Below are 14,273 nucleotides of genomic sequence, written 5' to 3' on the forward strand. Positions count from 1 at the left end.
CTGAGCCCAACTGACCCGCACCCGAACCTGCTGCCTCCACCCTAGCCCAGTGTTGACTGTGAGGTCACCAGGGTCAGCTCTGCCATGCATTTGTGATGCCCACTTGCAGCTGCCACCGCTGACTAGGTATCAGCCTGGCCTGGAGGTGAAGTTGGATAGTTCTGGACTGGAATGACAAGAAGATGCTCCAGCTTCTAACAGCACTGCTCATGGCACTCAAGGGACATGCCCAGGACGAGTCAGGTGGGTGCCAGGCTTGCCCCAAGTAGAGGGGGTGGGAAGGCTCCTCCTCCTCCCTGAGCCCGAGGGCACTGAGCCCCAGCCTGCTGCTGAGGAAACAAGGAGACTGTACTGACCGATCACAACGTTGTAGCCAGCTGGACGAAGACACCGCCTACTGTCACCCCCAGGCACCCGGCCCAGGGTACAGAAGCGCAGGGGAGGGGAGCAAGAATCCAGCATCTGGCTGGGTGACTCAGAGCTCTGTCTTGAGCACTAGGACACTTCAGGATCCTTAGGGGCTTACACCCTAGGAGGAGGGGACATGGAATAGGGCCATATTTAATTTAGAACACCTGTATTAAGCAGTCTCATTAAATGGGGGCCTTAGAAGGCCATCATGGGTTAATTTAGTTCGTGAGTTAAAGAAGTTTGTTCTGTCCCTCAGGCCTGTGTCAAACTCTGTAGGAAAAAGTTCTATGGTTAGATAAGATTTGGAACCGTTCCATTCCACGTTCTTCCTGTAGAACCCAGTGGCTCTCCACATACTAATGGTTCTGACACGCCTTAGGGTGTTCAGCTGGCTTCATTTTATTTAATCTGGCGTTTCTGAGATGTATCTGACCATAGACCCCCCTCCCCTGTAGGCCCTCTGCAGCCTGAAGACCATTCCCTGGCTTATTTCTAACATTTTCTACTTTTTCTTTAGAAATTCGCCTGTCCCTTAGTGCTTTGTGATTCTCGTATTCAGGGGAGTTTCTAAAGCTGATTTGCAGGACCGTATTGAGCCGTAGTGACATTAACCCTTTGTCTCTTACATGTGTCATGAACTCGTTCCTCCTAACTCTTCAGTGCTCTTCCAACTTATTTTGGACCGAACAGAAATTTAAGTTTATGAAAACTTTATTGATATTTTTCACTACAGTTCTTGGGTTTTATTTGATGCATCAGAAGGGATTTTGGTCCCAAACTCACAAGTGCAATCAGCACTCTGGGCTCTGCGGTCAGACTGGGCTCTACCCACTGGGGCAACTGGCTTACTGGCTCTGTGGTCCTGTTTCCCCACCTGTAAAGTGGGCACGTGAGGGTCCCTGTGGGGAGAGAATCTGCAGAAAGCTCTGAGAGCAGGCCTGGCTCTGTCAGGGCTCAAAACCCTTAGCTCTTATCCCAGAGTTCAGTGACTTCACTTCTTTTTTTTTTTAAATATTTTTTATTCTAATGTGTTATATATGACAGCAGAATGCATTATAATTCATATTACACATACAGAGCACAATTTTCATATCTCTGGGTGTATATGAAGTATATTCACACCATTTGTTCTTCATACAAGTTCTTAGGGTAATGATGTCCATCTTATTCCACCATCTTTTTTACCCCCATGCCCCCTCCCTTCCCCTCCCACCCCTCTGCCCTCTCTAGAGTTCGTCTATTCCTCCCATGCTCCCCCTCCCTACCCCACTATGAATCAGCCTCCTTATATCAGAGAACACATTCCGCATTTGGTTTTTGAGATTTGCTAACTTAGCATTATCTTCTCTAACTCCACCCATTTACCTGCAAAAGCCATGATTTTATTCTCTTTTATTGCTGAGTCAAATTCCATTGTGTATAAATGCCACATTTTCTTTATCCATTCATCTACTGAAGGGCGTCTAGGTTGGTTCCACAGTTTAGTTATTGTGAATTGTGCTGCTATAAACATTGATGTGGCTGTGTCCCTATAGTATGCTGTTTTTAAGTCCTTTAGGTATAAACAGAGGAGAGGGATAGCTGTGTCAAATGGTGCTTCCATTCCCAGATTTCCAAGGAATCTCCATACTGCTTTCCATATTGGCTGCACCAATTTGCAGCCCCACCAGCAGTATGTAAGTGTGCCTTTTCCCCATATCCTCGCCAACACTTATTGTTGTTTGTGTTCTTAATAGCTGCCATTCTATGGGGGCTGGGGATATAGCTCAGTTGGTAGAGTGCCTGCCTCACATGCACAAAGTCCTGGGTTCAATCCCCAGCACTGCCCCACCCACTCCTGCCCCAAATAGCTGCCATTCTGACTGGAGTGAGATGCAATCATATAGTAGTTTTGATTTGCATTTCTCTAATTGCTAGAGATCTTGAACATTTTTTCATATATTTGTTGATCGATTGTGTCATATTCTGAGAGGTATCTGTTCAGTTCCTTGGCCCATTTATTTATTGGGCTATTTGTTTTTTTGCTGTTTAGCTTTTTGAGTTCTTTATATACCCTAGAGATTAGTGCTCTATCTGATGTTAGAGTGGTAAAAATTTGCTCCCAAGATGTAGGCTTTCTATTCACCTCACTGATTGTTTCTTTTGCTGGGAAGAAGCTTTTTAGTTTGAATCCATCCCATTAATTGATTTTTGATTTTAATTCTTGTGCTATAGGAGTCTTAAGTAAATTGGGGCCTAATCTGACATAATGGAGATTAGGTCCTACTTTTTCTTCTATTAGACGCAGAGTCTCCGGTTTAATTCCTAGGTCCTTGATCCACTTTGAGTTGAGTTTTGTGCATGGTGAGAGACAGGGGTTTAATTTCATTTTGTTGCATATGGATTTCCAATTTTTCCAGCACCATTTGTTATATATCTAATATATGATAACTGTAATTATGTGGATTTGTCTCTGTGTCCTCTATTCTGTACCAATGGTCTTACTAGTCTGTTTTGGTGCCAACACCATTCTGTTTTTGTTACTGTTGCTCTGTAGTATAGTTTAAGGTCTGGTATACGATGCCACCTGCTTCACTCTTCCTGCTTAGGATTGCTTTAGCTATTGTGGGTCTCTTATTTTTCCAGATGAATTTCATGACTGCTTTTTCTATTTCTATGAGGAATATCATTAGTAATTTGATTGGAATTGCATTAAATCTGTACAGTGCTTTTGCTAGTATGGTCATTTTGACAATATTAATTATTAATTCTGCCTATCCAAGAACAAGGGAGATCTTTCCATTTTCTAAGGTCTTCTTTAATTTCTTTCTTTAGTGTTCTCTAGTTTTCGTTGTAGAGGTCTTTCACCTTTTTTGTTAGGTTAATTCCAAAGTATTTTATTATTTTTTTGAGGGTATTGTGGATGGGGGTGGTTTTCCTAGTTTCTGAGGATTTGTCTCTGATGTACAAAAATGCCTTTGATTTATGGGTGTTGATTTGGTATCCTGCTACTTTGCTGAATTCATTTACTAGTTCTAGAAGTTTTCTGGTGGAATTTTTTTTTTGGGGGGGTCTTCTAGGCATAGAATCATAGCATTGGCAAATAGTGCTAATTTGAGTTCTTCTTTTCCTATCCATATCCCTTTAATTTATTTTGTCTGTCTAATTGCTCTGGCCAGTGTTTCAAGAACTATGTTAAATAGAAATGGTGAAAGAGGGCATTCCTTCAGCTCTGATTTTAATTATTCCTGTCCTCTGCTTTTGGTGTTGATTTATTTTTCTTTTTCTAGGGCTTTAAGATGTAATGTTTCTAGAGGGAATGCTTTCAATTTTTCTTCATTTAGAATGATCTTGGCCTGGGGCTTAGCATAGATAGCTTTTATGATGCTGAGATATGTTCCTGTTATCCCTAGTTTTTCTAGTGTTTTGAACATGTATGGATGCTGTATTTTGTCAAATGCTTTTCCTGCATTAATTGAGACGATCATATGATTCTTTTCTTTAAATCTATTGATGTAGTGAATTACATTTATTGATTTCTGTATGTTAAACCAATCTTGCATCCCTGGGATGGACCCCACTTGATTGTGGTGCACTATCTTTTTTGGTATGTTTTTTTGTATTCAATTTGCCAGAATTTTATTGAGAATTTTTGCATCTATTTTCATTAGAGATATTGGTCTGAAGTTTTCTTTCTTTAATGTGTCTTTGCCTGGTTTTGGAATCAAGGTGATATTGGCCTCATACAATGAGTTTGGAAGTGCTCTCTCTTTTTCTATATCACAAAATAATTTGTAGAGTATTGGTATTAGTTCTTCTTTATAGGTCTTGTAGAACTCAGCTGTGTATCCATCTGGTGCTGGGCTTTTCTTTGTCAGTAGGTTTCTATTTTCTTGCTTGAAATTGATCTGTTGAAATTGTATGTATCATCCTGATTCAATTTGGCCAACTCATATGCCTCTAGAAATTTGTTGATGCCTTCAATATTCTCTATTTTATTAGAGTAAAAGTTTTCAAAATAATTTCTAATTGTCTTTTGTATTTCTGTAGTGTCTGTTGTGATATTTCCTTTTTCATCACGGATGTTAGTTATTTGAGTTTTCTCTCTCCTCTTTGTTAGGATGGCTAAAGGTTTGTCAATTTTATTTAATTTTTTTGAAGAACCAACTTTTTGTTTTGTCAACTTTTTTCAAATGTTTCTTTTGTTTAAATTTCATTGATTTCAGCTCTGATTTTAATTATTTCCTGTCTTCTACTGCTTTTGGTGTTCATTTGTTCTTCTTTGTCCAGGGCTTTGAGATGTAATGTTAGGTCATTTATTTGTTGACTTTTTCTTCTTTGAAGAAATGAACTCCATGCAATGAACTTTCCTCTCGGTACTGTCTTCATAGTGTTCCAGAGATTCTGATATGTTATATTAGTGTTCTCATTTTAACTCTATTTTTTAATCTCTTCCTTGATGTCTTTTACACCCCATTGTTCATTCAGTAGCATACTATTTAGTCTCCAGGTGTAGGAGTAGTTTTTATTTTTTATTTTATCATTGATTCTAATTTCATTCCATTGTTTTCTGATATAATGCTGGGTAGTATCTCTACTTTTTTGTATTTGTTAAGAATTGCTTTGTGGCATAATATGTGGTCTACTTTAGAGAAGGCTCCATGAGCTGCTGAGAAGAAAGTGTGTTCACTTGTTGAAGGATGAAATATTCTATATATATCAGTTAAGTCTAAGTTATTGATTGAATTATTGAGTTCTATAAGTTTTTTTGTTCAGCTTTTGTTTGGAAGATCTATCCAGTGGTGAAAGAGGTGTGTTAAAGTCACCCAGAATTATTGTGTTGTGGTCTATTTGACTCTTGAACTTGAGAAGAGTTTGTTTGATGAACACAGATGCTCCATTGTTTGGGGGAGAGATATATATATATATCTTAACAAATATATATATATATATAAATATGTTAAGTCTTGTTGGTGTATGGTTCGCTTGAGCAGTATGAAATGTCCTTCTTTGTCCTTTTTGATTAACTTTAGCTTAAAGTCTACTTTATTTGATACGAGGACGGAAACCCTGCTTGCTTCTGCAGTCCATGGGAGTGGTATGATTTTTCCCAACCTTTCACCTTTAGTCTGTGTGTGTCTTTTCCTATGAAATGAGTCTCTTGGAGACAGCATATTGTTTGTTTGTTTGTTTTTTAATCCAATCAGCTAGCCTATGCCTTTTGATTGGTGAGTTTAGGCCATTAACATTCAGGGTTATTATTGAGACATGATTTGTATTCCCAGAAATTTTAGTTATTTAATTTGACTTGGTTTCTCCTTTGATTAGCTTTTCCTTTAGTGTAATACCTCCTTCTGCTGATTTTCATTGTTGATTTTCATTTCCTCTTCAAAGGATATTTTGCCAAGGATATTCTGTAGTGCAGGTTTTCTAGCTGTAAATTCTTTTAACTTTTGTGTATCATGGAAGGTTTTTATTTCATCATCAAATCTAAAGCTTAATTTGGCTAGATACACAGTATTCTTGGTTGGCATCCATTTTCTTTCAGAGTTTGATATATGCTGTTCCAAGATCTTGTAGCTTTCAGGGTCCAGGTTGAAAAAATCTGCACACGACCTAATTGGTTTCCCACTATATGTGATCTAATTCCTTTCTCTTGTGGCTTTTAATATTCTCTCCTTATTCTGTATGTTAGGCATTTTCATTATTGTGCCTTGGTGTGAATCTGTTGTGATTTTGAACACTTGGTGTCCTGTAAGGCTCTTGAATTTGGTTTTCCAATTTGTTTTTCATGTTTGGAAAATTTTCTGATATTATTTCATTGTTCATTCCTTTGGTTTGGAACTCTATTCCCTACTCTATCCCAATAACTCTTAAATTTGGTCTTTTTATGCTATCCCATATTTCTTGAATGTTCTGCTTATGTTTTCTTACCATTTTCACTGTGTTATCTACATTATTTTCAAGATTATATACTTTGCCCGTCTACAGTGCCAGAGCACTGTGTGGGGGTGTTGTCTGTGTGGGGGTATTGTCTGTGTGGGGGGTGTTGTCTATGTGTGTGGGGTATTGTCTATGGGGGGTGTTGTCTGTGTGTAGGGGTGTTGTCTGTGTGGGGGTGTTGTCTGTATGTGGGGGATATTGTCTGTGTGTGGGGGTGTTGTGTGTGGAGGGATATTGTCTGTATGTGTGGGTGTTGTCTGTGTGTGGGAGTTGTCTGTGTGTGGGGGTGTTGTCTGTGTGGGGGTATTGTATTGTGGGGTGTTGTCTATGTGTGGGGGTGTTGTCTGTGGGGGGGTGTTGTCTGTGTGGGGGGTGCTGTCTGTGTGGGGATGTTGTCTGTGTGGGGGGTGTTGTCTGTGTAGGGGTGTTGTATTGTGGGGGTGTTGTCTATGTGTGGGGGTGTTGTCTGTGTGTGGGGGTGTTGTCTTGTGTAGGGTGTTGTCTGTGTGGGGGTGTTGTCTCTGTGTGTGTGGGTGTTGTCCATGTGTGGGGGTGTTGTCCATGTGGGGGGTGTTGTCTGTGTGGGGGTGTTGTCTCTGTGTGTGGGGGTGTTGTCTGTGTGGGGGGGTGTTGTCTGTGTGGGGGTGTTGTCTGTGGGGGGTGTTGTCTGTGTGAGAGTGTTGTCTTTGGTGGGTGTTGTAGGTGGGGTGTGTTGTCTGTGTGGGGGTGTTGTCTGTGGGGGGGTGTTTTCTGTGTTTGGAGCTGTTGTCTGTGGGGGGTGTTGTCTGTGTGGGGTGTTGTCTGTGTGGGGGTGTTGTCTGTGTGTGGGGTGTTGTCTGTGGGGGGGTGTTGTCTGTGTGGGGGGGTGTTGTCTGTGTGGGGGGTGTTGTCTGTGGGGGGGTGTTGTCTGTGGGGGGGTGTTGTCTGTGTGGGGGAGTGTTGTCTGTGTGGGGGTGTGTTGTCTGTGTGGGGGTGTTTTGTCTGTGTGGGGGTGTTGTCTGTGTGTGGGGGTGTTGTCTGTGGGGGGGTGTTGTCTGTGTGTGGGGGTGTTGTCTGTGTGGGGGAGTGTTGTCTGTGGGGGGGTGTTGTCTGTGTGTGGGGGTGTTGTCTGTGGGGGAGTGTTGTCTGTGTGGGGGTGTTGTCTGTGTGTGGGGGTGTTGTCTGTGTGGGGGGTGTTGTCTTGTGTGGGGTGTTGTCTGTGTGTGGGGTGTTGTCTGTGTGGGGGAGTGTTGTCTGTGTGGGGGGTGTTGTCTGTGTGTGTGGGTGTTGTCTGTGGGGGGTGTTTTGTCTGTGTGGGGGTGTTGTCTGTGTGTGGGGGTGTTGTCTGTGGGGGGGTGTTGTCTGTGTGGGGGGGTGTTGTCTGTGTGGGGGAGTGTTGTCTGTGTGGGGGTGTTGTCTGTGTGTGGGGGTGTTGTCTGTGGGGGAGTGTTGTCTGTGTGGGGGTGTTGTCTCTGTGTGGGGGTGTTGTCTGTGTGGGGGGTGTTGTCTTGTGTGGGGTGTTGTCTGTGTGGGGGGTGTTGTCTGTGTGGGGGAGTGTTGTCTGTGTGTGGGGTGTTGTCTGTGTGGGGGAGTGTTGTCTCTGTGTGTGGGGTGTTGTCTGTGTGGGGGGTGTTGTCTGTGTGGGGGGTGTTGTCTGTGTGGTGGAGCTGGGTGCCTTGGGCTCTTGTGGACGTTCTGTGCAGTCGAAGTTGCTACACGGCTGTTACCCCCTGGTAGTAACATGGTAGCAGCCTCTGGTGAGATTCTGCTTGCTATTCTATTCCTCTGGTGCACGTGCAGCCTGGTTGGTTTCTGATGCACCCTTAGGGTTAGGGTGCAGACCACTCGGTGCCTGGCCAAAGTGGGAAGTTTATGAGGCTGTCACCGTCACTGGGGCCTGGAGCCCGGAGCCCAGCCCTTCACAATCTGCCAGGTGTGCCCAGCGCTCCTGTTTCCTGGCTGCCTCTTTGTCCCTATTTGTCCTCTTCCCAGGTATCTTCCCAGGGCTTCTCATGGCCCACGCTGTGGTTGTCACGCAAGAAGGTCCCGCGTCACATTCCAGCTATTCGGGATTTAACTTTCAAGTCTGTCATTTCCCCTTATTTTTCTTTGTTTCTGCCTTTTTCCTTTTTAAATCCTTTCCTCATGAGCTCTTATTCTACACTACTCCATGTTTTCTTCAATATTCTTGCATAAAACAGCTTTCATTCATCTTTCCCCTGATGATTATACAAATAAATGCATTGTCATGTGTGTTTTGCATGATTCTCATTTTTTTATACTTTGCTTTTAGCCTGGGGCCAGTTGCGGCAGGTGGTCTGGAGGAATCTCACTGCAGTCTCCCCCTCTCCCCTTCAGCCTGGCCCTCATCACCACCACCTGATCAGTCTGTCTGACAGGGACGGGGCTGGGTCACGACTGTCTGGAGAACTGCCCTGGAATATCTTCCCTCTGAAGAAGGCGGACAGGGGTGAGATCCCAGGCCTAGGGGGACCCTTGGGCTTCGGGGGCTTCCTCCCTTTTGGAGGCGGTGCTCTTGGGAGGATGGGAGCCTCTTCCCTGGGACACCCCTGTGCTCTTCTCTGCACAGCTGACTCTAGGTCCTGGTTCAGTTGTTTCCTCATCTTGACCTTTAAAGAAGCCACATCAAAGGTGGAGATGTCAGTGTGCCTGACCCGAGAGGACAAGTGGCCTTGTCCTTCCTATGGCCTGTCTGGGCCATGGCGATGCCCCCTGAGCTGCAAATGGTTATAGGAATCTATGGTTTTATTTTTTCCTTTAGTTTCTAGTTTCTAGAACTCTGTTGTGAGAACCTCTAGAATAGGAAGACTGTGTGCTGAACATCATTGTCACTTTCGTCCTGTTGAAACAATACCATAGTTGGAAAATCCTCAAAGTTCAGCATGACCTTGGTTTTAGTGATCTTGGCATAAATGACCTTTTTTCTGTTTTAAAAAATGATGTCAGTTTCAGTGGGCATCAAGGACCTGTTCTATATGTGTGTTGGGTAGGCGTGTTTATGAATTGATCAGCCATCTTTTCTGAAGGTCATTGATAGTTGTCTTGCAATTCCAACATGTAATGGGTAGCAATGGGTGACAAGCCCAGGCCTGGATGTAAAAGGAACTCTAAGGACACTGTCGTGAGAACTGTGCCTGGGAAAGGGAAAGGTCCCCTCCCCGTTCTGTCAGTCTTCCCAGGAAACCTGACCAGCACCATCCACTCCCTCCTCCTGGGACGACTACTCCCCTTGAAGTGGAGGCTCAGGCCCAGGGGTAGAGGGTTATCAAAGGCCTGTGAGAGGAGGCAGTTCTTCCCTGATCAGCTCTGCTCCTCTAAGCAAGCTTCCTGCTAGGAACCCTGTGCACAGCTGTATATCGGGTAACATTCACGGCACCAGAGAGCCTATAAATGTTGTGAAAAACTGGTGCTGGGCGCTCAGAATCTAGAGTCTGATCTCCTCTGGGCCCGCAGGCGTAAAATAAAGTTTGCGTTGTCCCACTCTTCCAGTGCCATTTGCTACTTTACCTGATTTCCATAAAAAGCAAGAGCCAGGTTTTATCTGATAAATTTTGCTGCTTTTTCCTATTCCTCTCCCCTTTGGAAAAAAAGAACATATATTTATTATTTCTGTGCCAAAGCCCTTTTCAATAATTCATTCTTCTGGGCCAGCCATTTTTGGGATTCCTTCAAGGAGTGTGGATTTACTGGAGGTCGGTGGCCACGGGCCTGTCTAATCTGCATATCTTCTGTGCCTTCCTCCGCCATCTCTCCCCCACCCCTCCCCCACCCTCACACGTGTTCTTTGGCTCCCTCAGTTTGTGGCTGGGACCACCCCTCACTGCCTACTCTGCAGCGATGGAGCTGCAGCCCGTGAACATGTTAAACTTTCTCGCAGAACAGGCAGGAGGGATACTGCAGAAGGAAGGGGATGCTCCTGTTTGTGCACCTTATTTGGTGACCCTTGTGAAATACTGAGGCCGTGGGCGCCTTGCCTACTGTCAGCAGGCTGACACGTCTTAGCACAAACTCTTGCAGGTGCTAAGCTCCCTTTTGTCACATCCAGTGTTTAGAACAGTGCAAAGAAGAGTCCAGCCATCCAGGGCCTGCCTGCTTTGCACACTCCACAGACCTGCACCCAACATCAGCCACCGACAGGTGAAGCTTGGGGCTCTAGAGACCTCAGGCCACAGTGCTGCCTCGGGAGCTCCTCTGACCCAGACTTCCCACCTAGCAGGGAGCCCCCTCTCTGATTGCCCTTCCTCTGGAGTTTCCTCTTCTCCTCCCCCTGCACCCTAAACCTGCCTTAGCCTCTGAATGGTCTCCTGCCAAAAAAGCTGTCCCTGCCTTCACATCTGTCAATCACCCAGATACAGTGTGTGGTCTGTTGATCAGACTCAACATCAGCTCTGGCCAGGAAACCTGAGTTCTGACCCCCAGCCGTGGGAGGGCTCCCCTGCAGGCCTGTCCCTCCTTGGCCTTCTCCCGGAGCCCTGCAGCCTTCCTAGAGGCCTGGACTCCACTTCCTCCAGTTACAGCTGGTGATCCCGCAGTAACTTTTCCTCTGTCTCCTGCGTGTCTTTGGCTTGTCCCCATTGCTGTTCCAACTCTGTGTACTCTCTAGTGGAGCTCCGCACGGCCCTGGGGTCTCACAGCTCCCTTTGGGTGTTTTCCGAGATCTGTCCCTGCCTGGCCTGCTCACTGACTTCCCTCCACTTGGGCAACGTCCTTGGCTGGACGGGCGCCAGGAACACGAGACGAGGCTTTCTCCGTGCTTCTCGGGTGCGAGTCAGTGTTCTGTCTCTTTCAGAAGTGGTTCAGTGTGGCTACAGACCTGCCTTTCCAAACTCATCATGGCTGCTCTTCCGCGAATTGCTGAATTCCCGTGGCAAGTGAGTATCCAGATGTCTGGGCAGCACCTCTGTGGAGGCGCCATCATACACCAGTGGTGGGTCCTGACGGCCGCACACTGCTTCCCAAGATCCCTGTAAGTGCCCAGGGCGTCGCCTTGGTTTACAACCTGTCTAGTCCCCTAGTGGTCGGCTGTGGGTTGGTGTACAAGACCTGGAGGCCATGGGTTCTGTCCCCAGTACATTCACTCCTGTTGGCTTGGGACCAAAGTCACTGTACACCTGCTCTCTCCGCTTCCCTCGGCCAACCATACCCACAGGTGAGCGGCTCCTCGCAGCTGCACCCCAGTGTCGGAAGACCCGCCCAGGCCTCTCCGCCGCCTGCCCTCTGTATATGAAGACAACGCAGTGGATTCATTCATTGTACACACACGCATTGAGCACCCACCGTGTGCTATTCCAAGTGCTGGGGATGCAGCAGACGATAAGCCAGCCACGCTGTCTCCTCTCCCGTGGCCCTCCTGGTGCTCGGGGTTTCTCTGGGCTGATGGGTCATTGGCTCAGAGATTTGCTGAAGTGGGACCCCTGACCCCTACCTACCTGATCTCCACTCTCCAGCACTCCCCAAGCCACGGTGGCATGCCGTGCCACCTCAGTATTTAATTGTCAACTCTATTGTTCACAAATGTGTTTGTGAGGGTGTTTTTGTATTCATTCTTCAGATTAGAAATGGCAGTAGTAAATGTCACTGTGGTCATAGGAGCCAAAACACTCAGCAGCACCCACTTGGAGAGAAAGCAAGTACAGAAGATCATTATTCACAAAGACTACAAGCCACCCTCCCTCGACAGCGACCTCTGCTTGCTCCTGCTCGCCACGCCAGTGGAGTTCACCAGCTTAAAAATGCCCATCTGCCTGCAGGAGAAGGAGAGGGTCTGGGACAGGTGCTGGATGGCAGAGTGGGTGCCGACTGCTATGCATGGTGGGTGCCTTCCCTGGGAACCCGGGAGGCTGGTGTTAGGTAGCCCTGGGCTGATGCAGGAAGACTCAGGTCTGAACTAGGGGCAAGATCCTTCACCCTCTTCACCTTCTCATAGAATAACAGTAATCGATATCTCTCTCAAACACATCATGTAGGTTAAATTAGTGAAATTATATAGGTAAGATCCTGATTAAAAGCCTGGGTCATAGAAGAATTCCAAAGTATGAGAACAATGATAATTGTTCATTAGATTGTTGGATTCTCCCTTGAGAGCCTGTTTTACAATGTCCATCTCCATCAGCTGACCACGTGCTATAGACCACCCCCCCCATAACTCCCAGCCAGTGATCCTCTGGTCCAGTGGCCACTCCTGACTCCAGCACTTTCCTGCAGGGCTCCAGGCTGGTCAGTCAGGGAGGATTTCTGGGAGGGAGGGAACAGGTGGGGAGAAGACCGAGAGCTCCTCTAGCCTCCTGGGCATTTCCTTCCTGCAAAATAGCACCTCCAGGTGCGTCCTGTGCCTGGTTTCTCTGTTTGGCTTGGCAAAGGCACCACGGACCACCATTTCAGAGGGTTGCCCACCACAGGTGGTCCTGCCAGGGACCAGGGCTCTCGTGGGCTGCTTCTGGAAGAAGTGAGCTTCCTACAGGGAGACGCTTCAGCAGAGGAACCCCCTGCTAGAGCGGAGAGGAGACGGCGGGGCCTTGCCCTAGGTCTTCACTAAGGCCCCCCACCCTCTGAACTGGAGATTTGAGGAAATTTGAGGCCCCAGAACTTCCACCCTGATGGGCTGTGGCTGCCGGCAGCCCACGCCATCTCCATCTCACGCGGACGTCTTCACTTTGCCAGGCCCATCCGAGAACGCCAACACGCACCTGAAGAAGCTGCGGGTGAGCCAGATCAGCCGGAGGGAGTGCAGCAAGTGGGTCCAGCAACTCCCCAGGGCCACGCTCTGTGCCTGGCAGGAACAGGACACCAATGGCAACAGCCAGGTAGGGACCCTGCCCGGCCTTCCTCCTCCACCACCTTCCAGGCCCCCAGCAGAGCCCAGGAGGGAGGCCCCAGCAGAGCCCAGGAGGGAGGCCCCAGCAGAGGCCAGGAGGGAGGCCCCAGCAGAGCCCAGGAGGGAGGCCCCAGCAGAGGCCAGGAGGGAGGCCCCCAGCAGAGGCCAGGAGGGAGGCCCCAGCAGAGCCCAGGAGGGAGGCCCCAGCAGAGGCCAGGAGGGAGGCCCCCAGCCCACACCACCAGGACCCTCTGACCCCGGGGCCCTGGCTGGAGGCCCTGAGACTGCTCCCGACCAGTGCTCTTTTCTCCTTCCCAGGGGGACAGCGGGGTGCCCATGGTCTGTGCTGACCACGGATCCCAGAGGCTCTTCCAGGCGGGCGTCTTCATCTGGGGCAAGAGCTCTGGCTCCAGGGGAAGGCCTGGCGTGTTTGTGTCTGTGGCTCAGTTCATTCCATGGATCCAGGAGGAGACCCAGAAGGAGGGGCGAGTCTACTCCTTTGTAGGGGCCCCGGGAAGCTCCCTGGCTTGTGCTCCACAGTACCCCTTGGTGCTGGGCGTGGGGTGGCAACTGCTGCTCACTGCCATGCTCACCGGCGATAAATCGAGTCACTGGGCTTGACCCCCGCCTCCTCCTCTTTCTCCCCCTCCTTCCCCCGCCCCTGGGGGTATCTCTGGAGGTTAGGCACGGAATCAGTTCTCCCGAAACTCCAAGGGTGAAATATCAAATGTGGTGCGCTCGGGGGCTCGGCAGTGCCTGGGGGACCCCAGATGCTCGGAATCCCTGACAAGGAGCGGCAACAGCTGCAGGACAGCGTGGAGAAACCGACCCTGGGAATCCCCTTCCCGTTTCTAAGCTTGGACCCAGGAGCCGAAGCTCCCCGCGACCCGACGTCCCGATCACCTTTTCTGTGTCTTATGGAACACACTCTGACCCGGCCGCGGACCAGCTTTGCTCCTGGGTTCAGTGCCTGGCACAGTGCCTGAGCCTCCCGTGGAGGAATCTGAGGTCGGGTTGGAGTCAGGGGGCTTGTGACTTGGGACTCAGGGACCACACGTTAAGGTAATGATTAACTGGAGAAACAGCTGTGTCAAGAACCCACGGCCATCACTCATCACCTGAGGAA

At 47.9% G+C, this 14,273-nt stretch overlaps 1 protein-coding gene across 1 annotated transcript; it reads left to right on the plus strand.

Moving 5' to 3' along the window:
- The first annotated feature begins 8,053 nt into the window (after positions 1-8,053).
- Positions 8,054-13,768, plus strand: Prss51 (serine protease 51). Its single transcript, XM_046459347.1, has 7 exons — positions 8,054-8,069; positions 8,305-8,396; positions 8,671-8,782; positions 11,123-11,204; positions 11,885-12,144; positions 12,994-13,136; positions 13,466-13,768. Exons 1-7 carry the CDS (start codon positions 8,054-8,056, stop codon positions 13,766-13,768), a joined length of 1,008 nt encoding a protein of 335 aa, XP_046315303.1.
- The last annotated feature ends 505 nt before the right edge of the window (positions 13,769-14,273 follow it).

The sequence above is a fragment of the Marmota monax genome, unplaced genomic scaffold (genome assembly GCF_021218885.2).
Source record: "Marmota monax isolate L192 unplaced genomic scaffold, Marmota_monax_Labrador192_F-V1.1 WCK01_AAM20220418_F8-fsc00288, whole genome shotgun sequence".
Classification (NCBI taxonomy): domain Eukaryota; kingdom Metazoa; phylum Chordata; class Mammalia; order Rodentia; family Sciuridae; genus Marmota; species Marmota monax.